The sequence below is a fragment of the Hemiscyllium ocellatum genome, chromosome 6 (assembly GCF_020745735.1).
Source record: "Hemiscyllium ocellatum isolate sHemOce1 chromosome 6, sHemOce1.pat.X.cur, whole genome shotgun sequence".
NCBI lineage: Eukaryota > Metazoa > Chordata > Chondrichthyes > Orectolobiformes > Hemiscylliidae > Hemiscyllium > Hemiscyllium ocellatum.
Window position 1 is genome coordinate 93,919,508 of NC_083406.1, and position 25,993 is coordinate 93,945,500.

General features: G+C 39.3%; 1 protein-coding gene across 2 annotated transcripts in view; it reads left to right on the forward strand.

Annotated features, from left to right (window-relative positions):
* The window catches only part of nbeaa (neurobeachin a), an 861,601-nt gene that overhangs the window by 745,748 nt on the left and 89,860 nt on the right, over positions 1-25,993 (forward strand). For both annotated transcript variants that reach the window (XM_060826144.1, XM_060826143.1), the window contains one exon: positions 12,769-12,909. In XM_060826144.1, the coding sequence (XP_060682127.1) occupies positions 12,769-12,909 (141 nt within the window). The remainder of the gene's footprint in view (positions 1-12,768; positions 12,910-25,993) is intronic.

Genomic DNA, 25,993 nt, shown 5'->3' on the forward strand with positions numbered 1-25,993 from the left:
ATAGAGATGAGGGCCTGAAAGCAGAATTCAGGAGATTAACAAGTAGGACCTCAAGAGCGAAACAAAGTCATAGTTATAGAGTCATCCAGCACGGAAACAGACCCTTCAGTGCAACTCATCCATACCAACCAGGTTTCCCAAACTAAATTAGTCCCATTTTGCCTGCATTTGGTGTATCTGTCTAGACCTTTTCTATCCATGTACCTGTCCAAATGTATTTTAAATATTGTAACTGCATATTTTTCTTCCAGTTCTTCTGGCAGTTCATTCCACATACGAACCACCCCCTGTGAAAAAGTAGCCTCTCAGGTGCCTTTTAAATCTTTCTACTCTCACTTTAAATTTATGTACTCTATTTTTGAACTCTGCAACCCTAGGAAAAATACCTTGGCTATGTACCCTAGCCATGTCCCTCATGATTTTATAAACCTCTATGAGGTTGCCCCTCAGCCTTTGACACTCCAGGGAAAAAAAGCCACAATTTATTCAGCTTCTCCCATTAGTTCAAACACTCCATTCCTGGCAACATCCGTGTAAGTCTTTTCTCCACCCTTTCCAATTTAATAATATTGTTCCAATTGCAGAGCAATCAGAATTGTACATAGTACTCAAAGTGGCCTCACCAACATCCTGCATTACTCTATCTACCTGTGATATCACTTTAAAGCAACTATATGCCTTAATCCCACAACACAACCCCAGCCCTACCATTTGCTGTGTAATTCCTGCCCTTGTTCATCTTACCAAAATACAACATGTAGCATTTATCTAAATTAAAGTCCATTTGCCATTCCATGACCTATTAGCCTGGTTGATCAAGTTGTACTCTTAGATAACCTTCTTCACTGTCCAATTTTGGTGTCATTCTGCAAAATTACTAACCATGCTTCCTATATTCTCATCCAAATCATTTATTTAAATGACAAACAATAGTGGACCTAGCATCAATCCCTATAGAACACTGCCAGCTACAGGCCTCCAGTCTGAAAAATAACCCTTCATCATCATGCTTTACCTCAGAATTATTCCCAGTACCACATGCTAGTGAGTTTAAAAACAGTACATGAGCATGTGATTAGACAACTGGTTAGGAGGAAGGGCATCAGATATGTGAGGCATTCAAACTAGTTCAGAAGCCGGACTCAGGGTGATATCCTAAGAGGGTGATTTGATAATGCTGTTGGAGTTATTAACAGGCTACCAATAATACTGATAGTGTCACAATCGTATAAATTGAGAGATGAAAGAATCTCGTAGCATGTGCAATATAGTAATCATGTGTGACTTTTATGTGCACATAAACTGAGTGAATACTTAAGCACGAAATCTGAGGAGGAAAAATTTCTAGAGTCTTTTCAAATTGGTTTTCTAGACAAGCACATTGAAAAGTCATCTAGCAGACTGGCTATTTTTGGATCTGCTATTATGTGATCAAAAAAAAGAATATTAATAATCTTTTTGTAAACGAGTCTTCAAGGATGAGTGACCATAATATGATGAAATTTGACATCAAAAAGTGGTGTAGTTTAATCTAAATCAAGGATGCTAAATTTGAATAAAGGAAATTATGAAAGCGTAACGTTGGCTGACTTGGATTGAGAAAATAAATTAAAAGGCATGACCATGCAGAGTAAATGGACAGTCTTTAAAGAACTGTTACATGACATTCAGCAACTATATGCTTCAAGGTGCAAAAACACAAAAAGATCAGTCAGCTGTGACTGACAAAGCAAGTTAGAGATTGCAGAAGATTAAAGAAAGGCTTAAGTGGCCAGAAAAAGTAATATATCTGAGGAGTCAGAGGTTTTTAGAATACATCAAAAGAGAACCAAGAAACTGATAAGGCAGGGAAGAACAGAAAATGAAAGCAATCTAGCAAAAAGCATAAAAACAGACAGTAAAAGCTTATAAACCTACATAAAAGAAAATGTTTGGCAAAGGTGAACTTGGGTCAAATAAAAACAGAGTCAAAATACTTTATATTGAGAAATAGAGAATGGCAGAGAAGCCAAGTCATTAGTTTGTGTATATTCCCACTGAGGATGATATGAGAAATCTCACAGAATTAGAGGTCCAAGTGACTGGGAAAAATGAGGATTTGAAAGAAATTAGGATTAGTAAGAAGGTTGTGCTGCAGAAATTAATGGGGATTAAAATTGCTAAGTCCCAAGGACCTGATAATTTATATTTAAGAGTGGTGATGAAGGTGGCTAGACAGATAGTCAATGCATCTTCCAAATTATCTGGAATGATTCCTGAAATTGAAGGCTTGCAAATGTCACCCCAGTACTTAAGCAAGGAGCAAGGGAAAAAAAATCAGGGAACTATAGATATTCAGTAATAAGGAAAATGCTAGAATCTTCATTAAGGATGAAATAAATTGACATTTGGATATAATTTATCATATTGGGCATAGTCAGCATAGATTTACAAATGGAAAATCATTTTTGACAAACTCATTTTTCAGATGTTAATAACAAAATTAATAAAGGGAGTCAATGAATGTTATATATTTGGGTTTTCAGAAGACTTTTGATAAGGTCCCCACAGGAGGTTGGTTAGAAAATTAAAGCACATGGTAGAGGAGGTAATGTGTTGGCATGGACTAAGCTTTGGCCAATAGGCAGAAAACTAAGTAAGAATAAACTGGTGTTTTGTATTGGAAAGCTGTGACCAGTGGGGTACCACAAGGATCAGGACTTAACCCCACCTGTACTCAATAGATATACATATGCATGTATGCATATCAATGATTTGGAAATGTGGACCAAATACAATATTTTCAAATTTGTAGATGATACAAAGCTAAGCAGGAATGTGTTTTGTGGGGAAGATGTGAAATGTTTGCAGAAGGATTTGGACAGGCTTAGTGATTGAGAAAGAATATGGCAGGTGGAATTAAATGTGTTAAATATGAACTTTCTTAAGATAGTGAGAATTTGGTAAGTTCAAGATGGACAAATAGGCTTGGGTGTCCATGTCAGTGAAGCACTGAAGACTGCTATGCAGGTGCAGCAAGTTATTAGGAAGATTAATGGAATATTAGCCTGTATGTCAAGATAATTTGAGTACATAAGTAGTGTAGTCTTGATTGAATCCTATAGGTATTTGGTAGACTGAATGTGGAGTGCTGTGCACAGTTTTGATTTTCTTATCTCAGGAAAAAAATATTATTGCCATTGAGGAAGTACAACAAAGGTTTATCAAACTTGCTCCTGAGACCACAAGACTGTGCAATGAAGCAAGATTGGGAAAACTGTTTTCAAAGAACAAGAAGTGATTTCATTAAAACTTACAAAATATTTAAAGGGAGAGATAAAGTAGCTGCAGTAAGATATTTCCCTTAGATGGGGAGTCTAGAACCAAGGAGCACGGTTTAAAAATAAGCAGTTGCCATTTGCATTGAGATAAGGAGAAATGTTTTCACTCAGAGGTTGTGAACCTTTGGAAATCTCTAATCCAAAGTGCTGTGGATGTTTTTAATTATCAGGGCATACAAGAGTATGGGAATAAAGCAACTAAAAAGCATTTAGATATTTGTCAACCATGATCACATTTAATGGCAAGTAGGCCCAGTAGACTGAATGGCCTACTCCCGTTCCAGTGTTTCTATAGTGTTCTAACAAACTGTTTTGTTGAATGCAAAACAAAATATGTCTTTTTGTGAATAGTATTCAAAGCTCCTTACTATAAAATGACCATTTCTATATTTAATTTGAACATCTGTGATTTAAAGCACAATTTGCCTAGCTTCATTCAGGGCAGATCAAATTGGACAGGGAATTTCAAATAAATATTTGTATTCTTATTTGTAATTGCAAAAGGCCTAATGCTTGTTTCAAGCATGAGTCCTGGATGCCCAATTTGTTTTGCCCTTATCAGTATGGCAAGTGGTGCATTAGGAGAAGTGTTGGCGTAATGTTAATGTCACTCAGCTTTTAATCCAGGAGCCCAGGCTAATATTCTGACCAGATGGGTTTAAATCCCATCATGGCAGATGGATAGATTTATATTCAGTAACTGAATGTGGAATTGTGGAAAAAAAACACAGTCCAATGGTCACATTATCAATTGTTTTAAAAAAAAACCCATCTGGTTCACTAATGAGAATCTACTGTCCTTACCTGCTGGTAAGTGACTCACACTCTGAGCAATGTGATTGGCTCTTAAATGCCTTCTGAAAGCCTAACTAGCCACTTAATTGTACCAACCATTCACATTACTCTAAGAAAAAGAATGAAATCAGAAGGAAGACCCAGTATTGACTGAGGGACTGGAAACATAAAATGCAAACTAACCCCTATCAACTCTGCAAAGTCTTCCTTGCTAACACCTGACATCTTGAACCAAAATTGTGAGAGCTGTCCCACAGAGTAGTCAAGGTAGCAGAAGGAGAGTGGATATCATTGTCTTCTTAGAGAGATGCAAGAGAAACTAGTACACTGCTCTGCCATTTAGCGGGTTCTGAGTAGTAAAAGGTACTAACAATTGTTGCATATTTAGTGTGTTCAATAAATAACCCCTTCTTCTGCTTGTTTCCTTCATAATTTAAAAGGATAATCATTCAGACTGGCTTGGTTTATAAAAATGAGATATGCATGCTCAAGAAAGTGAAAGGCAACAGATTCAGTTGAATAAGAAACCAAAGAGCAATGGATGAAGAATGGCTTTGCAGGCCTCTCCTATCAATGGAGAAATGTACCACATCCATAATGACTGCCATTTCATGAAGGTGCAGATGGTGTATAACTATGCCTATAAGAACCTGACAGTGAACACCTATTATTCTAGTAGCAATAAAAAGGCATGCCATTTTTTGCGATGAAGAATTGGATTGTCGGGTGACCAGATTTACCCATTCTATAGCTGCCTCATCTCTCTCCTCTCACACGTGTTTGAACATCTATAATGATCTTGCTGCCACTAGGAACCATTGGAGCAAACTGTTGATGGTTTGAAACAATGATTCTGCTTCTTAAATTACTTGGTCAGACATGTACTTCACTCCCCAGAGAGCTTATGATTGCCTTCCTTATCCTCCACACCTCTCTTTCTTAAGGTGCATCCATTCCCAGCAAGTCTTTGGCATGGAGCCTTGAGAAGTGGAAGAAAAGAATGAGAAAGAGAGAATGCAGGCACTCTGAATGGATATTAAAAATCTGGTTTTCCTAAAATCTTATTTTCATGCCACATTTGCTCCACAGTTCTTGACCTTACAATTCATTGATCACATAGTATTATGGTGACCTCTTCGTCAAACTTCTGAAATAAAATTGACCACCAAAAAATCAATCCATAACACTTTATTCAACAATATTTACAATGTGCATACAAACAGAATTTTTCACAATTGGTCACAACCTTCATACTCCCCTTGTGGGTACCCTTTGTCCTAGTACTCGCTTGCAGTTCCAGAGCTAGAGGCTATCTCACAGTTGGTAGTAGGTTACAAAATTACATTGGAGGAGACTAATGTGCCTTGCAGGACATAATCGAACAGCTGTGGACCTGTCTGTGGTCTGTGCTCTCTCAGCCTGGATCAGCAGCAATCAAGTTTGTTAGTAAAAGGCAACTGATTTGAGCGCTGGTACAGTAGTAGGAATGAGAGCATAAACGCTTTGAGAGACAACAACTGTTGTTCCCCCGGGATGATACCTCAGTAAACCTGGTAATCTGCTGGAAGACAGATTTTTGTACGAGTGAGAGAGCCTGAATTCTCTTTGAGCACTGCTATCTGGAACCATGACGTCAGCAGTCTGTGCCTGCATGGAATAAAAAGAGGAGTAACATTGCAATGAAAAAAAAGCATTGGTCCGGGGAAGCGTTCCCAGCAGAATAAAGCAGTTCTAGCAGAAAACAAGAGCAAGGAGAATATCACATGCCACCATCCTTTCTCTTTCTCCTAGAATTATGATAGATTTTCTATTGTTTTCACTTTCCATCCCACCAGTCTGTGTTCTGTTATTTTCACCACCTCCAAAATTACACTACCATCAAACACATTTCACCTCTTTTGTCATCATTCCAAAGATATTTCATTACCAAAGCCCTGGTTCACTTTTCTATCACCCTCAACACCTCTTTTCTCTGCTCCTTATCCAAGGTCCCAAACACTTCTTCCATGTGATGCAGTAATTTATGTATACTACCTTCAATTGTCTATTGTTATTATGCAAGCAACACAGCACAAAATTTTGTTTCCATTTTACTGGGCATACCTAAAAGGGGAAAGGTGATTGCTTTCCAGAGCACCTCCACTCAGTCCAAAAGCATGATCCTGACCTTCCATTTGCTTGCTATCATCCTCATGCTCTCATACTTACATTTCTTTCCTGGGCCTGCTGCAGTGTTCCAGTGATGTCCAGTGTAAACTGGAGGAACTGCATCTCTTTTTCCAGTTAGGCACTTTAAGACTTCGGAGTTGAACATTGTATTAACTCAAACTATTAATTATATCTGTCCTCCATCTTGATACCTTTCCCCCCATAATGTATCTTGCTGTCATGTTTTTACTTACAGTCAGAGATTATCTTTATTCTGCTATTAACACCTATTCTGCACCAATGCCCCTGTCTTTTACCACTCCTTTGCCTTCAGTTCAATAATGTCTTTGATCTCTATCATCTCCACCTTTTAACCTTTTCCTGGTAATCCCTTTGTTTCAAGAATTATCATATTAGACCAAAATGTTTCTGATTTCATCGATGCTACCAGACCAGTATAGTTTCTCAGCACTTTTTGTTTTTATTTACAATTTCCAAAATTTTTAGTACTTTGCTTTTAAACCTGTGACCTCTTGATCCATCCACCACTGAAAACCGTTAATCCCTATCTCATGATTGTGAATTTCTTCATCAAATCACCTTCTCTCAATCTGCACTTCTTCAGCCCATTACGTAACTGAAGTGCCTCATTCCAGGATCCCTAGAGTTTATCATAACTCCCTTGCTTATGTACTCTTCATACAATCTGTAAATCTCAGAATCCTATATGGATTAATAATCACTTTCTCAAACTACCCTGCCACTTTAATTTGTGCTCATATGCCCAAGTTCCTTTGTTCCTGCGCTCCCTTTAGAATCATATCCAATATTTTATATTGCCACTTCCTATTCTTCATACCAAAATGAATCACTTCATGTTTTTCTGCTTAAATTTCATCTCCCAATTCTACCAGCTTGCCTATGTCCTTCTACAGTTTAATACCACCTTCACAGTGAACCATACTTTTGTCTTTGGATGAAGTCACTAAAGAGCACCTGTAGATGAGGAAGAAAAGGATATCCTTGCAGCTCAAGTGGTAACAATCAGGTTGGAAGGAAAAGCATTGCCTTTACCTGTTCTGACTATGATATGACAGATCAGAATCTGATTAAGCGAGGGTATTGCCACTGAGCCAACAATTTAGAAGTAGGTTTAGAGGAGGATATCGTAGTTTACCCTACCACAGATTGCAGAGACAATAAGGAAGGAAAATGTATTTTACTGGCTCCCAGCCAATACTTCAAATTTAATACATTCACCCTTTTACTTAAATTACTTATAGCCTTGGACACCCTAAATTCTGCGATATCTTCCAGTCCAATGTCCATCCAAAAAATCTCTACATTCCTCCACCTCAGGTCTCTATTACATTCTGTATTTCCTTCACCCTCAATGTCAGCCTTGAGCTAACAAACACAGAATGCTGGAGAAACTCAACAGGTCTGGCTGAGAGGAACAGAGTTAACATTTCATCTTCAGCATCCAGCTTATTTTGCCTTTATCAGCCTTCAGCTGCCTTGTTCTGAAGTTTAAAATGCCTTCCCTATATGTATTTGCTTCAACACCTGTTTTTGATCTTCAATAAATACTACTTAAAATCCACCTACTTGACCAAGTTTTGTTATTTTGCCTAACATCTGTCTTTGGATGGATATCAACTTCTGTCTACATTGAAGGCGTATGTAAACAGAAGTTTTGTTTTATTGTAACTGTTTGGCTTTATTGATTACTTTCTTTAACAATTTGGCTGACATTGGATAATCCTTGAGAGGGGCCATGCACTCTACTACATCATATCAGAACACACCTATGTTCCTCAATGTACTTGAATCTCATAAAATAACCATTTTTCTTTCAGGCCTGTATAAAAAATTTTAGCTCCTACCCCTACCTAGCAAGATGTCACTAAATTCAGATACTTACTTAACCAATCATGTTTAAATGAACTTGCTGTCACTTTCTGAATCAAACATACAATTTCAAATCAACAACAATTACAAGGACTCTTAACTGACAAATGGAACCAGTCAGGCTTCAAGACAAAATTTATCCCTGACAGAAGTCCTAGCCATTCTTGCATGTTTAGGATTTTTTTTTGTAGATATTTACTGCAGGTTGATTTAAATTTGAAGAATTACCTACTTTTTTTAACCTGTTTTACATATTAAGGTTCTCACTAGTAAGCAATATAAGTTGAAAATATGATATAAAAGACCATGATGATAATCTTCATAGGAATGTAAGCACTGTTTCCTATATACATGTGTCTGAAATCCATTAACTGTTTGGCAACTATAGAAGATATCTTCATTTCAGTGGTCTGGATTTTCCAATGTCCAAATGGGTGTTGCTGCAGCATTGATGGGGGTTGCAGATGCTGACCCTGCAGAACCTCCATCATAGCAGAGTCTGAAGGAATTGCCCAGAAAATTAAAAACTTCACTGCTCAATTTCCATGTGCTTGAAACCCTTCAAAACAGCCATTTAAATCTCTGAATTCAGAGGGTTCTGTTGCAGTTAAATAACTGGTTACTCAAGGAAAAACTGACTATTGAAGCCATAATTTAACTTCTGAAGAAGAGTCTCTGGACCCAAAACTCAACTTTCTCCCCATAGATGCTGCCAGACCTGCTAAGCTTTTCAAAGATTTATTTTGTTTCTCTTTCTAACTTCTATTCAACTGACCCCTAAATTACCTCATATAGCCTCAACTACAATCCTCCATACCCTTTAAACCCTTAACTCCCTGACCCTACAAACGCTGCTGTGAACCTTGCTTGTCTTAAACATTCTATCACTTACCTTGCTCCCTTGCCATTTGGCTCCTTGGTATGCCACTTACCACCATGCTACCCTGTCATATGTTTCTCATATACCACTTGACATTCTACCCAGCTGGCACTTTATCTCCTGCTACCCTCTGACACCTTATCGATTCCCCATCTGACGCTCTAACCCTCTACTCACTTGGCACCCCTTCTCAACACCCTAAGCTCACAGTTATATACTTGCACTTTCACAGGACCTGTCAAATGAGCTGTCATGTAACACTGGACCTTTAAATTACATAATGCAGCAACTGACTGTTGTAAAAAAGGGAGTGTAGTTTTGCTTTTCCTTGACTGTTCTATACCGTAGTACCTGTCAGAACAGAAGTGTAGCTCCACATTTCTAAAGGAAATTTGATCAGAATTTCCTATCAAAAATGTAAAGCTCATTCATTTTGCAAGAAACAAAGGGAAGATGGTAATCTGTGTGTGACAGCCACTCCTCAGATTCGGGAATCCTCATATCTAAGTCACAAAACGTTATCATCCAAGTTCAGCAGCTGATAGAGAAGACAAAGGGAATTTGGCCTCTTGTTCGAAAGGGAACAGATTTTTAAAGTGGATAAGGGTAAAACTACACGAGATGGAAAACTATGAGCAATTTTAGGCCCCTTATATGAAGAAACGGTACATTGGTATTGGTAGAAGTCCAGATTTGGCCGAACCTGAGTATGGAGGGACTGTCTTATGAGGAGAGGCTGAGTAGGTTAAGCCTGTACCAATTAGAGTTTAGAAGAATGAGAAGTGACTTTATTGAGCATACAAAGTTCTTGGGGGATTTGACAGAGTAGGTGCGGAAAGGTTGTTTCCCCTTGTGGGAAGTCGAGGACCAGAGAACCCCTTTTCTACCCTTACTCTTCCTTATCATTTTGACTGCTACATGCTATGAATGATTGAATTAGCTTCATTGTCACAGGTACTCAGAATGGTGCACCCATTTTCCTCAAAAATATTAATTTGTACTGTTGTAAAACTAATCAAGTTTTTTAGGCTTTCTGTGGCTAATGTCAGTGTCATTGTAGTAAACCACCCATCATATGATTGACAAGGAATTTCTCCCAGACTTGCAGACTGCCATGAACATATGTTGAAGTTACAAAATGACCTGTTTGATGTGTAATGAATGTACCCTTGTTGGTCATCAAATTCTGAAGTGAACCTGAGGGTTTTGGTTTAGAGTCATAAAATCATAAAGATGTACAGCATGGAAACAGACCCTTCAGTCCAACCCGTCCATGCCGACCAGAGATCCCAACCCAATCTCGTCCCACCTGCCAGCACCTGGCCCATATCCCTCCAAACCCTTCCTATTCATATACCCATCCGAATGCCTCTTAAATGTTACAATTGTTCCAGCCTCCACCACTTCCTCTGGCAGCTCATTCCATACATACCACTCTTTGTGTGAAAAAGTTGCCCCATAGGTCTCTTTTATATCTTTCCCCTCTCGCCCTAAACGTATGCCCTCTAGTTCTGGACTCCCTGATCACAGGGAAAAGGCTTTGTCTATTTACACTATCCATGCCCCTCATAGTTTAGTAAACCTCTATAAGGTCACCCCTCAGCCTCCGACGCTCCAGGGAAAACAGCCCCAGCCTGTTCAGCCTCTCCTCACAGCTCAAATCCTCCAAACCTGGCATCATCCTTGCAAAGAGGGAGAAAGTGAGGACTGCAGATACTGGAGATCAGAATCGAGAGTACGGTGCAGGTCAGGTAGCATCCGAGGAGCAGGAGAATCAACGTTTCGGGCATAAGCCCTTCATCAGGAATATTGTTTCAAGACATGGACCATAACGGAGGAAGGTGTACAGGAGACATCAGAGGTAGGTTCTTTACGCAGAGAGTTGTGAATGCATGGAATGCGTTGCCAGCTGTGGTGGTGGAAACGAAATCATTGGAGACATTTAAGCGACTGCTGGACATGCACATAGATAGCAGTGAGTTGAGGGGTGCGTAGGTTACGTTACTATATTTTACATTAGGATTAAGGCTCGGCACAACATCGTGGGCCTAAGGGCCTGTTCTGTGCTGTGCTTTTCGATGTTCTATGTTCTATAACCACTGACCCTCAGGACATCCTTCAGGATTAATAATCCAGCAAATTTGAGTTCCCAGCATAGCAGATTGAGAGTTCCCAAACCCATACCAGTGGTAATAAATGGCCTTAGTGACATTTGTTTGTATCCAATGACTACAGTCCATTACAGCAACATGGAAGCAACTTCAAAATAGGGACTGAAGTGAAGCAGGGAATTTAATAAGCAATAAATATCAGTTTTGCCAGGGACAGCCAGATCCCTAGAATGAATAAAAATGAATTGTTTCAGCCATTTTAAAGAGAACGGCACTATTGAAATATTTGGAGAAAATTAAATATGTCTGTGATAGAGTGGTGACAAGACATGTTTATGGATAACTCAAAAGCTGTCTTTAATGTAGATCTACATAATGTCCTCAATATGTGAGTAAGCATATGTATGTGTACTATATATATTTGCTGAATTACTCTTTATCAGTATGGTGATAGCTTTTTTTTCTTACATAACATTCAGAATTTTATCATATGTATATTTTATATAAGAAAGAAAACACAAATCCTTCAAAGAACAGTTCAGCATAAAGAGAAAAAGAACTAGCAAGATGAAATTTCATTGAGGATAGCATGCTGCAGCATCCAGAAAGCTATAATCTGTTTAGCGGCATCCAAGAAGGATATGCAGCATAAAATTTAAACTATTTTGTGAAAAAATAAAGATTTTTCTGTTCAAATTAATTTGATGGTTACATCTGTGGTTTAAACATATTTAAGGTATAATTTTTACAAAACCGTTCCACGCACTGCTTTTTATCATAAAACACTCTATGCTTCTTTCCATTCGATATTTTATCTTAAAGTCTACAGTATGTAATGGGTTGTTTCTGATACCTGTGACATCACTGAAAAACGTGGACATGTTTAACAGTTCTGCACCACAGGATTTAGTTGTCAAGCCCTGGATATAATCCAGGCCTTACAGATAAAAAGTCATGCTAAACATGCCAATTAAGTGTTGTAAGGGTAATATTTCAAGCATTAAATGTTTTGAATTACTACGTTTTCAGACAGTATCTTAACAAAGCTTATTGCATTGGTTGTTAACCTACCCACTTCGCAACATTTTGTGGTTAAAATAAGGAGTTCCATAGTTTCAATTTTGACTTCTATGGAACTGATAAGAGCTGATATCTATACAGCATTCTGGAAATTAAATGACTATGAAGTAGTTCACAAAGCAACTTGTTAAATAGATGGACAAAGCAAGGTGAATCCAATTGAATCACTGCTTTTTGATCCATCTGGAGTGGTTATCTGTGTGTCATTTCTGAAGCGTTTGCCAGTGCTGTTTTCAGTCTCAACAATAACATTTCACAATATAAAATTTGCCATTACTGTTCTTGTATTTAATAAGAAGAAAAAGTGTAATATAATTTATTTATATAAATGGAAAAACATTTCCCTTATTCATTTACAATAATAGAGAAATGTCTCCCTTACAGAATAAAATGATTTGGAAAATATATTACTGTGCAATCTATTAGTATAATTACGAACAACAATCCAGTTTAGAGAAGCTACATTTTATTTCTATAGGTATTACTTAAAGCTAATATCAATTACTTGCTATTTATGTTTCAGCCCATTGGATCTTTGAACCCAAAACGTGCCGTTTTCTATGCTGAACGCTATGAAACATGGGAAGATGATCAAATTCCACCATACCACTACAATACTCATTATTCTACAGCTACTTCCACACTAACATGGCTTGTCAGAATTGTGAGTATCTTTACTTACATATGTTATTTAAAATTACATAATCTACAACAGAAAAAGACCATTCAGCAACTGGTCTACATTGGTAACAAACAAAAACTGAAATTGGAGAAACCCAGCAGGTCTGTCAGTATTTGTAGTGCGGTAACAGAGAATATATTTCAAGTCCAGTGACCCTTCATCACAACAGACTGAATTTGAAATGTTAACTCTGTTTTTCTCTCCTCAGATGCTGCCAGACCTGATGAGTTTCTCCAGCAATTTCCATTGCTGATTTTAGATCTCCAATTCTTTGAATTGTTTTAGTGGTCTTTTTGGCTAAATTCTTATGGAGCTCAGGATTTTTTTTAAAGGACATATTGTGGTCTTTTTAAAGGCACAACAATTATTTGTGTTGGTTCCTCCTATTTTGGTGCCCTTCCCAACTAAAAACCTCAATTATTTCAAAGTTGATAACAGCACAGTGAATCTCTGTTAAGCTTTAGCAGTGTTATTCTGCTACTGACATGCTATAAAGTACATGAAAGTTGGACCAAATTTTCTATTATTTCCAATGGAAACTCCTGGGGAATCTACTCCAGTGTATCTCCAGAATGGGGACTGTAGAATATGAGCCTGTGAGAAATTTAGGGCTGACATGCATAGACAGAATCATTAACATTCAATGGAGCGTCAGCCAAGTAACTACATCACAAACTGCCATTTTGTAACTTTTGCATGATATGTTTGATATGTAGTTATCTATTAAAATGTACTAATGAGACATATTTGTAAGGTAACTCTTCACAAATCAGTTTATCTTGAATGTGTTATTTTCACCCTTATGTCATTGTAAATTATTGTCTTAAAGGTTTTGCCATTGGACATCACTATTTAAAGTGATTTGGTCTGGTTAATAGCAAGTTCTGTTCATTCATATTTTAGAGAGTGGGAGCAGTTGATTAGGCCCAAGCCTTAATTCTATTGAAAAAAATTGGAATAAAATCAGATGTTTTCAGTACAGAAGGAGGCTACTCAATCGACCATGTCTATGCTGGCTCTCTTCAACTCTGATAAACCACTCCACCATACCTTCCCAATAATCTTGCAACCTTTTTCACTTCAGGTATTTGCAATAGTTCCTTCCACTACTCCAGATATTCATGCAATACCCCATGACTTGTTAACCTGAAAATGATCCATTTGTTCCTCTCACTGGTTTTTATCCATTAACCAGTTAATAGTCTTCCTTGCCATGGATTTCTGCCTACGTCCCAGTTTGGCCCATGTCTTTGTTGCGTATATGAAACATTCCTTGTTCAAGTTCTACTCAGATCCCCGCCACAACCTTTTCTTCAGTATATTGATGACATTACATGTGTTGCTACCCTCTCTCATTTGAACTGGAAAAATTGATCAATTTCACTTCCAATTTCCACCCTGCCCTCACTTTCACCTTAGGTAGACAAGTAGGAGGCTGGAAGAACACAGCAAGCCAGGCAGCATCAGGAGGTGGAGACATCAATGTTTTGGGTGTAACCCTTCTTCAGGACTGGGGCCGGATGTAAGGGGAGCTGCAGCCTGAAAGAGAGTTACACCCAAACGTTGACTTCTCCACCTCCTGATGCAGCCTGGCTTGCTGTGTTCTTCCAGCCTCCTGCTTCTCTGCCTTGGACTTCAGCATCTGCCATTTTTTTTGTCTCACCTTCACCTTGTCCATCTCCAACTCCTCCTTGCCTTCCTTGAAATCTCTACTTCCATTTCTGGGGATTGGCTGACCACCAATATCCATTACAAACCACTGACTTGCGCAGTTACTTGGACTGTACATCCACACACCTTGCTTTCTGTAAGAACTCCATCCCATTCTCTCACTTTCTTCTTCTCTGTTGTATCTGTTCTGCAAGCCTCTGCAGGGGTATCTCAAAAATGTCTATATCTTTTCCTCACACGAGGATACCCCACTAGCATGGTTGACAGGGTCCTTAGCTGGAAAAGCACAGCAGGTCAGGCAGCATCCAAGGAACAGGAGAATCAATGTTTCAGGTAAAAACCCTGATGAAGTGTTCAATCCAGCTCCCACACTTCTGCCCTCAATCCTTCTGTTCCCTCCCACAACCATGATAGGGACCCCAGAAACAAAAACAGAATTTGCTGGAAAAGCTTATCAGGTATGGCAGCATGTGTGTAATCAGAGTCAGTGTTTCAGGTTGAGTGATCCTTCCTCAGACTTGGGTTTTCTGTCAGTTATTATAAGCTTACCCAGTCCTCATTTACCAGACTACCAGCTTCCGCATACAAAGATTCTTAAGCCACCATTTCTGTCACCTCCAATGAGATACCATGACTGGACACATATTCCCCTCCCCCTCCTTAGTCAGCATTCCACAGGTACTGTTCTCTTCAGAACACCTTATTCACTCCTCCTCCATTCCCAACACATCCTCATACCCCCATGGCACGTTCCTCAGCAATCGCAGAAGGTGTAACACTTGTCGGTTTACTTCCTCCCTCACGACCCAAGGACCCAGACACATCTTCCAGGTGATGTAGTGATTTATCTGCATTCCAGTCAATCAGGTCTACTGTACTCACTGTTCACAGTGTGATCTCCTGTACACTGGAGAGATGAAATGCAGACTGGATGATTACTTTGCTAACATCCTACATTCTGTCATTAAAATTTTCTATTTGCCTGCCACTTCAACACACCACCATCTTCCTATATCAACATTTCTAGTGCAAACCTCTGCAGTGTTCCCGCAGGCCTCAGCACAGACCATGTCACTGACTTGACTACCAACCCCTCACCCCAAACTGACTAAACCCACCTGACCTGATTACCTCTTCCAAATACTTAACTACTTCCCAGACATTCCTACTTCAACTACTTGTTTGAAATGTCTGTCTGTGCCTCAGACTAGAGAGTCCCCTAACACAATCGATCTCTTGGAACCAGACATACCCCTCATTGCCTTACAGCCAGTCTCAATACCAGAAACTTGGCTGGTCATGCTACATTCCCCTGAGAATCCATTACCCCCTCCATTTTCCAAAACAACATACTTGTTAGAAATGGGGATAGCCACAGAAGACTTCTGCACTACCTGCCTACCTCTCTTACGTTTCCAAGAGTTAAAAGTATCTTCGACTTTTCTCCCTTTCTATAACTGCCATCCATCACACCCCCTTGCTCTTGTAAGTTCCTCATTGCCTCTAACTGTCACTCCAATTGTTCCATTTATCTGATAAGATTCCCAATCAATGGCATTTATTGCAAGTATAATCCTCAGTAACACATTAACTCTCCCTAAACACCCACATCCATCAAGAGCATATCACTCTACTAAAGGCCATATTTTGCTGCTTCCAATCTGCAGACCCAGAAAATAGCACCATCTTATTCCTCTGCAAAACACTGCTTCAGGCTAACTTAGTACTTATGGCTTATATTTTTGAGAGACATATCTCAATATAACATATAATCAAGAAAGAACCCACTCTATTCATTACTGCAGACTTACAGCAAGGCCCAAGGCCACACATAAAACTGTTCACTTACCTGTCTCTGTATTGTGACCTCTCCCAAAGAAGTTCCTCCAAAATCAGTTGTGAACTTCACTGTTTGTTAATTTTCCTAGACGCACTCTGATACATGAATTCAATAGCAAAGGCAGTAACTGCGGAGGTTCACTGCTGTGTCAATTAGGAGGGTGTTTTTTTTTTCTCTCTTGCGCACACTCTCTCTCTCCCTCTCTCTCTCTCCTGCACTGATCTCACCATGTGCTGTCTTTGTCTGTTCCTCTCCAGTTTAAAAATACCATTGTTTAAACTTTTTTTCTTCCAGAGTTCCAAAACAATGCAACAGCATATAAAACAGTAATTGCTGCCCCTAGAATTCAAGGAAATCACCTTCAAACCTAAAATACCTCAAAAAAGGAGCAGTCTGTTACAGCCAGAAATTTTTTTCTGTCCTGCATCTTGGATTACCCAGTTGGGAGGTCATGTTAAGGCTGTACAGGTCATTATTTAGGTTACTTTTGGAATATTGCATGCAATTCTGGTCTCCTTCCTATTGGAAGGATCTTGTGAAACTTGAAAGGGTTCAGAAAAGATTTACAAGGATGTTGCCAGGGTTGGATGATTTGAACTATAGGGAGAGGTTGAATAGGCCGGGGCTGTTTTCCCTGGAGCGTCAGAGGCTGAAGGATGACCTTATAGAGATTTTAAAAATCATGGGCATGTATAGGGTAAATAGACAATGTATATTCTCTGGAGTGGGGCTGTCCAGAACTAGAGGGCATAGATTTAGGGTGAGAGGGAAAAGATATAAAAGGGACTGAAGGGGCAATATTTTCACCCAGAGGGTGGTGCGTGTTTGGAATGAGCTGCCAGAGGAAGTGGTGAAGGCTGATACAATTACAACATTTAAAAGGCATCTGGATGGGTATATGAATAGGAAGGGTTTGGAGGGATATGGGCCGGTTGCTGGCAGCTGGGACTAAATTGGGTTGGGATATCTGGTCAGCATGGATGAGTTGGACTGAAGGGACTGTTTCTGTGCTCTATGACTCTACTTACCCACCTCATTCACTTATCCACCATACACACCTAGTTATTCACTCACTCCCACTCACAAATTGGACCTTTAAGCATACCCTGTAGCAGCTAGTGCCATAAAATAGGGAATTATTCCTAACTTCCTTCAACACTACTCCACTCCAAAAGAGTTCCCCAAGTGATGTGTTGTGCATTTCTGTCACAGCGAGATACATGTAAACTGCTACATTGAGCAAGGGAAATTTTAATTGAAGCAGTAATCAGACCATCATTCCCAGTCCTACAACACATAGACTGCAGTGGTTCAAGAGAGAAGCTCAGCACCATCTTCTCAAGGGCAACTAGGGATGGGCAACAAATAATGGCCAGCCAGTGACACCAATGCTCCACAATTTCAAGAAATGTTTTCTTGAATCCATTAACTGTTTTACAGAAACAGGAGAAATAAAACAAACCACCAAAAAAAGGGGGTTATGAGGTGTTATGATCTAAAATTATGAAAATAACTTCTAATAACCACTAACTCTGTTTGCTTCATTGTTTTTGCTTGTTCGTTTTTTTCCTCATTTCTTTCTTTTGAACATAACCACATCTAAAATATTCGGTGGTTTCTATTCAGTCGTGGGATGTGTGCATTGCCTATTTATTGCCCATCCCTAGTTAACCTTAACCAGGTGGACAACTACTTTCTTGAACAGCTGCTATCCATTTGGTGTAGTTCGACCCACAATGCTATTAGGGAAGCATATTGCAGCAAAACTACACAATTAGTGGATAAAATATTTGTTCAAATTTATTTCTAAATTTCAAAAGAACTTGCATATTTTAGATAAATGCACCCAAGGTTAAATTTTTCATTTTTTTTAACATTAACACAAATATTGTACTATTATTACTGTCATGAAAGTTAAATTAAGACAGGCCTTGCTAGAAACTGCTGTAGGTCCTAAGCATTTTCTGTCTGTCTGTAACAAAATCACAGAATTTTTAAGTAGGCATTTGTAGTTAATACTATTAAATAGAAATGGCATTGCTGCAAGGAGCGTAACTTTATTAAAGCTTTGGACAGGCAGTCAGCCATATCGACTAAAACTGATTAGGTTGCACAACTTGACATAAAATTACAAAATCAGATTAGGCAATGACATAACCTTTAAGTTGCACTACTGCATGGATTTTTGATGTTTTTACAGAATACACTAAGATTATTCTGCATTCCACATTACGTTGCTCCCTTCATTGAGTAACTGAAATTTATTGTGTGCAATAGATTCGGAGTGGCACAAATGTAAAAATTTACTTTCAAATCACATTTTATTCTTGTCTAGTGATGTTAGTTGTATGCAATAAAGAGGCTTATTTTTGAAGATTCAGGACCAAGCATTGAGAAACTGCCCAGATTAGCATATATAGAATAAGTTCAAGTTGCGTGGACATATAGAATCAGTAAAATGTAGGGTTTTTTAAAGTTGCGAAATCCCTCTTAGGTTGATTCTTTCTTAGCCTGTGGTTTGAAATTCTATATTCATCAAGCATTTTTAAAATAAAATTTTGTAGTCATCCTTCAAAGGAGAATTTCTTGCAATACCTTGGGATGTATTTTAACTGAAAAACAGCATAAAAATATCCAAACTTTAAGCTATTCAGCAAATCTTTTGTGGGACTGCTCACAGTGAGTTGGAATTTTAATTCGAGCAGGTATGTTGTACCATTGACCTGTCAAGATGGAACACAGTCCTTGCATCTAGGAATTCCAGGAATGGGATGCAGGCTTTGATAATTCTGGAATGATGTCTAACCTTGGCAGTTTTTTTTCTCATTCCTAATAACCCTCAAGAAGGTGTGGTGAGCTGTGGCCTGAAAATCCACGGTAATGGGTTCAAGAAAACATTTCTTCAACAATTTCTCAAGGGAAAGCTCATAGGCAATTTTAAAGAGATTAGCAGAGTCAGAGAGCATTACAAGTTCCAACTTCAGTTGCTATCTTAAGTATTTAAAAATAAATCTTCTGCTTCTTAAAAGCTAATGATGGAAATTACAGGCTGCGAATGTTCAGTTTTACAGTATGCATTTCAGAAGCACAGATCCTGAAAGCTTAACTTACAGTTACTATGTTTATTAACTTTTATGATTTTTCTTACATTGCAACAGTGACCCACTCTTCAAAAAGTACTTAATTGGCAGTAAAACACTGAGATATCCTGAAATCATAATAGGTGCTATAAAAATGCAAGGGTTTGTATTAATGTTGAAATTAAGTAAAACTAATTTGCTCAATTGTTAATTGCATTTGAATTTTCCAAGCCTTCTAGTAAAATAACTTCCTTTAAAATCACAAAGTTGTTCAGTGAGGTTTTTAAATGGAACATAATGCTTAAAAAACTAACGTCCATTTGTTGAAATAGGCAGCAAGAGACTTTTGAGATTTACAGATTAGATTAGCACAGGCATCAGTTTTCATCTCTCCCCTCTAGAACCCTTCTCAATCCAGAAATTGCAACCACTCCACTCCACCCCCAACCCCTGACTAGGAAAGAATCCAGCTTTTTTTGCTTTTCTTAAATAATCCCGTCACCAAATTTACAAAACACCCAGTAAATACATTAGAAACACTGTCCACTGAGGACAAATACCCAACTCCTTTTCATAAAATTTTAATAACTCATCATAAATTCAAATCTTTTTCAATTAATCAAATTACAAACACTGTCCACCAAGGATGATACATAGCTTTCAAACCAGACAAGATCAGGCATTTTTAGACTAATATGGGAAGGCAAAAGCCAGTTTTTTTAAAAGTTATTTTCAAAACTCTATCACTAAATCATCCAAATAGCTATTTATCAAATAACATAAAATGTACCACAATAACAAAAAGATGGGGAAACAAGAGAGGGATAAAAGTCAAAACAATATTGGAAAGGGAGATAACGAACTCAAGACCCTTTGGTGCCCATGTCTCTCTCAAAGCTTTGAGAGTGCTAGTGGACATTGGCTGTTTACTCTCCAAGGACACCTGTGCACAAAAGTAGTTATAGAAAAGAGGTAAGCTGCCAGGAATTATGAGTGTCTTCATGGTCCTCTGCCTGTACCTGTTGATGGCTACTTCAGCCTAACCTGCAAGGAGGTTCTCCACATAGGGTGCCCAAAGATTGGGAGCATGGGATGAAAGTATAACCAAAAGAACAGTGACAAATTCTTAAAATAACTAAAAAGGTGGTGCAGTCTCGTGCAACCAATGTATTCATGGTCCACAGGTTTTACAGCATCGCAGAATAAACAGTTGGTCAAGATATTAAGCACTTCTATCATCCCACTGCATGCAGCAACTTCCTCTCAAGGTCCCCAATGGAATGCAGGAGGACCCCTCTCCAGAAAGCCCTCCACAAGAACCCAGATCTTTTATATTTTATATTCTGTTCAGACAGGTGGGATTTGAACCAGAGGCAGGGACTCTACCACAGCACCGTGAGACATAAAAACCAGCTCTTTGTTTTCAGTAACCTGTTAATTATAACACATCTCTGGAGTAGAACCCCAGCCTTCTGACTCAGAGGTATGGTCCATACAGCTGCACTACAAAATCTCCCAGAATACTGCTCTTTCTTTTTTGAATAGCCATCAACAAGTAATCAGATACTATCAATAAATCAAATTACACACACTGCCCATAGAACATCACCAGGGATAGTGTAAGCAGAAGCCAGCTGTTTTTTTTTGATAGTTTTATTCAAGGGAACCTGTTCAGAGATGTCATTACACACCTCTGTACCAAGTTGAACTTGAACCCAAGCTCGAGAGTGTGGTGCTGGAAAAGCACAGCAGATCAGGCAGCATCTGAGGAGCAGGAGAATCCTCATTTTGGGCAAGAGCCCTTCATCAGATTCCTTGAACCCGAGCTGCCTGGTCCAGTTTTAATTTATTTTTAAACAAACTGTACATACAAGTTATAATATACGTCGAGAACAGATGGGACTTGAACCCTAGCCTCCTGGTTCAGAAATTAGGACATTGTTACTGCACCACAAGAACCCTCAGAATTCTGGTCTTTTTTTAAGGGAACCACCATCAAGTTATCGAATACCCCTAATTATTTAAATAACATGCTGCCCTTGTATAATCAGAAACCAGATCTGAATATTCTTTTTAAATCAACCTGTTTAGACGTGTATGAGCCTTAATGAGCATCACATGCTCTCAATCAACTCGGGAACTATTCAGGTTTACCCTTAAAAGGGCCTATGTTTCTAACACTGACACGAAGAATTGGAGGATTGATTTTAGAAAAAAAACTATTCATAATAAAGTCTTTGTTTTTTAGCAATCAAAAAAGAAACTATAGTAACAGTTGATGTGTCTCTGAGTTCAGTTTATATAGAATTAATAACAGAAACATGCAAATAGTAATATTTTTGAATAAATTTATCACTTGTCTAGAATAAAAGCTTTGAGACTTCAAGCTTTAGTTTCTATTAAAGTCTTTTTGGAAAAGTAAGATGCTTCCAAATTGTCAAAACATCAGAGAATGTGACTTTTATCCTTAGCTCCACAGTTTGCAAAGTAGGCAACTCTTCAAATTGCACGTGCTCAGGATGCAGAGTAAAATATCTCAACTGTTGGAAAATAAATATTCAAATCTCCAGTTTTTGAAACAGTCTAAATTATTGATGTAAAATATTAGTGAAGGCCGTAGGAGGTAAGGGACCCAAATAATGTTGTTATTAAACATGTTGTACTTGATTTTTTAGAAGTCCTTTATGAGTTTCATGGAACAGAACAGCAGAATACAGGCTCTTTTATCCTAATCTAAGATCAAACTAACCTAGATACCCTTCATTTTACTATCATCCACGTGCTTATCCAAGAATCGCTTCAATGTCCCTAATGTATCTGACTCTACTACCACAGCTGGCAGTGCATTCCACGCACCTACCACTCTCTGTGTAAAGAGCCGATCTCTGACATCTCCCCTAAGCCTTCCTCCAATCACCTTAAAATTATCCTCCTCGTGATATCCTTCTGAATGAGCCCACCTTGGGGAACCTTATCAAATGCTTTGCTAAAATCCATGTACACCACATCTACTGTTCTACCTTCATTAATGTGTTTTCTCACATCCTCAAAGAATTCAACAAGGCTTGTGAGGTATGAGCTGCCCCTCGCAAAGCCATGCTGACTATATCTAATCAAACTATGGTTCCTGATGAAGGGCTTATGCCCGAAACGTTGAATTTCCTGTTCCTTGGATGCTGCCTGACCTGCTGCGCTTTTCCAGCAACACATTTTCAGCTTTTTCAAGTAATCATAAATCCTGTCTCTCAGAATCCTCTCTAAAATTTTGCCCACCACAGATACAAGACTGACTGGTCTGCAATTCCCAGGATTATCCCTATTCCCTTTTTTGAACAAGGGAGTAACATTTGACACCCTCCAATCATCTGGCAGTACTCCGATGGATAGTGAGGACGCAAAGATCATCACCAAACATGCAGCAATCTTTTCCCTTGCTTCCTGTAGTAACCTTGGGTACATACCATCTGGCCTAGAAAACTTGGCTACCCTTATGTTTTTCAAAATTTTCAGTGCATCTCCCTTCTCAACATCAATCTATTTGAGCATATTAGCCTGTTTCATGCTGTTGTCACAAATGACAAGGTCCCTCTCACTAGTGAATTTAAAGCAAAGTATTCATGAAGGACCTCCCCTACCTCCTCCAACTCCAGGCACAGGTTCCGTCCAATATCCCTGATTGGCTCTACCCTCGCTCTGGCCATCCTCTTGTTCCTCACATAAGTGTAGAATGCCTTAGATGTACAGAGATGTACAGCATGGAACCAGACCCTTCAGTCCAACCCAATTTAGTCCCACCTGCCAGCACCCGAACCATATCCCTCCAAACCCTTCCTTTTAATATACCCATCCAAATGCCTTTTAAATGTTGCAATTGTACCAGCCTCCACCACTTCCTCTGGCAGCTCCTTCCATACACATACCACCCACTGCGTGAAAAAGTTGCCCCTCAGGTCCCTTTTATATCTTTCCCCTCTCACCCTAAAGCTATGCCCGCTAGTTCTGGACTCCCCCCACCCCAGGGAAAAGACTTTGTCTATTTATCCTATCCATGCCCCTTATTATTTTGTAAACCTCTTTAAGGTCACCCCTCAGCCTCATGCTCTAGGGAAAACAGTCCCAGCCTGTTCAGCTCTCCCCATAGCTCAAATCCTCCAACCCTGGCAACATCCTTGTAAATCTTTTCTGAACCTTTTCAAGTTTCACAACATCTTTCCGATAGGAAGGAGACCAGAATTGCACACAATATTCCAACAGTGGCCTAACCAATGCCCTGTACAGCTGCAACATGACATCCCAACTCCTGTACTCAATACTCTGACCAATAAAAGAAAGCATACCAAACGCCTTCTTCACTATCCTATCTACCTGCGACTCCACTTTCAAGGAGCTATGAACTTGCACTCCAAGGTCCCTTTGTTCAGCAACACTCTCTAGGACCTTACCATTAAGTGTATACATCCTGCTAAGATTTGCTTTCCCAAAATGCAGCACCTCGTATTTATCTAAATTAAACTCCATCTGCCACTTCTCAGCCCATCGGCCCATCTGATCAAGATCCTGGTGTAATCTGAGGTAACTCTCTTCACTGTCCACTACACCTCCAATTTTGGTGTCATCTACAAACTTATGAACTATACCTCTTATGCTCACATCCAAATCATTTATATAAATGACAAAACGTAGAGAACCCCTCTCCGATCCTTGGGGCACTCCACTGATCACAGGCCTCTAGTGGGCGGCATGGTGGCACAGTGGTTAGCACTGCTGCCTCACAGCACCAGAGACCCGGGTTCAATTCCCTGACTGTGTGGAGTTTGCACATTCTCCCCATGTCTGCGTGGGTTTCCTCCGCATGCTCCGGTTTCCTCCCACAGTCCAAAAATGTGCAGGTTAGGTGAATTGGCCATGGGAAATTGCCCGTAGTGTTAGGTGAAGGGGTAAATGTTGCATTTCAGCGGATCGGTGTGGACTTGTTGGGCCGAAGGGCCTGTTTCTACACTGTAAGTAATCTAGTCTGAAAAACAGCCCTCCTTCACCACCACCCTCTGTCTTCTACCTTTGAGCCAGTTCTGTATCCAAATGGCTAGCTCTCCCTGTATTCCGTGAGATCTAATCTTGCTAACCAGTCTCCCATGGGGAACCTTGTCGAACGCCTTACTGAAGTCCATATAGATCACATCTACCGCTCTGCCTTCATCAATCCTCTTTGTTACGTCTTCAAAAAAGCTCAATCAAGTTTGTGAGACATGATTTCCCACGCACAAAGCCATGTTGACTATCCCTAATCAGTCCTTGCCTTTCCAAATAAATATACACCCTATCCCTCAGGATTCCCTCCAACAACATGCCCACCACTGATGTCAGGCTCACTGGTCTATAGTTCCCTGGCTTGTCTTTACTACCCTTCTTAAAGAGTGGCACCACATTAGCCAACCTCCAGTCTTCCGGCACCTCACCTGTGACTACCGATGATACAAATATCTCAGCTAGAGGCCCTGCAATCACTTCTTTAGCTTCCCACAGAGTTCTAGGGTACACCTGATCAGGTCCTGGGGATTTATCCACCTTTACCCATTTCAAGACATCTAGCACTTCCTCCTCTGTAATATGGACATTTTGCAAGGTGTCACCATCTATTTCGTTACTTTCTATATCTTCCATATCCTTTTCCACAGTAAGTACTGATGCAAAATATTCATTTTGTATGTCCCCTATTTTCTGTGGGTCCACACAAAGGCTGCCTTGCTGATCTTTGACGGTCCCTATTCTCTCACTAGTTACCCTTTTGTCCTTAAAATATTTGTAAAAATCCTTTGGATTCTCCTTAATTCTATTTGTCAAAGCTATCTCATGTCCCCTTTTGGCCCTCCTGATTTCCCTCTTAAGTATACTCCTACTGCCTTTATATTCTTCTAAGGATTCACTCGATCTATCCTGTCTATACCTTACATATGCTTCCTTCTTTTTTTTTAACCAAACCCTCAATTTCTTTAGTCATCCAGCATTCCCTAAACCTACCAGCCTTTTCTTTCACCCCAACAGGAATATACTTTCTCTGGGTTCTCGTTATTTCATTTCTGAAGGTGTCCCATTTTCCAGCGATCCCTTTACCTGCAAACATCTGCCCCCAATCAGCTATTGAAAGTTCTTGCCTCTTACCATCAAAATTAGCCTTTCTCCAATTTGGAACTTCAACTTTTAGATCTGGTCTATCCTTTTCCATCACTATTTTAAATCTAATGGAATTATGGTCACTGGCCCTAAAGTGCTCCCTCACTAACACCTCAGTCTCCTGCCCTGCCTTATTTCCCAAGAGTAGTTCAAGTTTTGCACCTTCTCTAGTAGGTACATCCACATACTGAATCAGAAAACTTTCTTGTACACACTTAGCAAATTCCTGTTCATCTAAACCCTTAACATTATGACAGTCCCAGTCTATGTTTGGAAAGTTAAAATCCCCTACCATACCCACCCT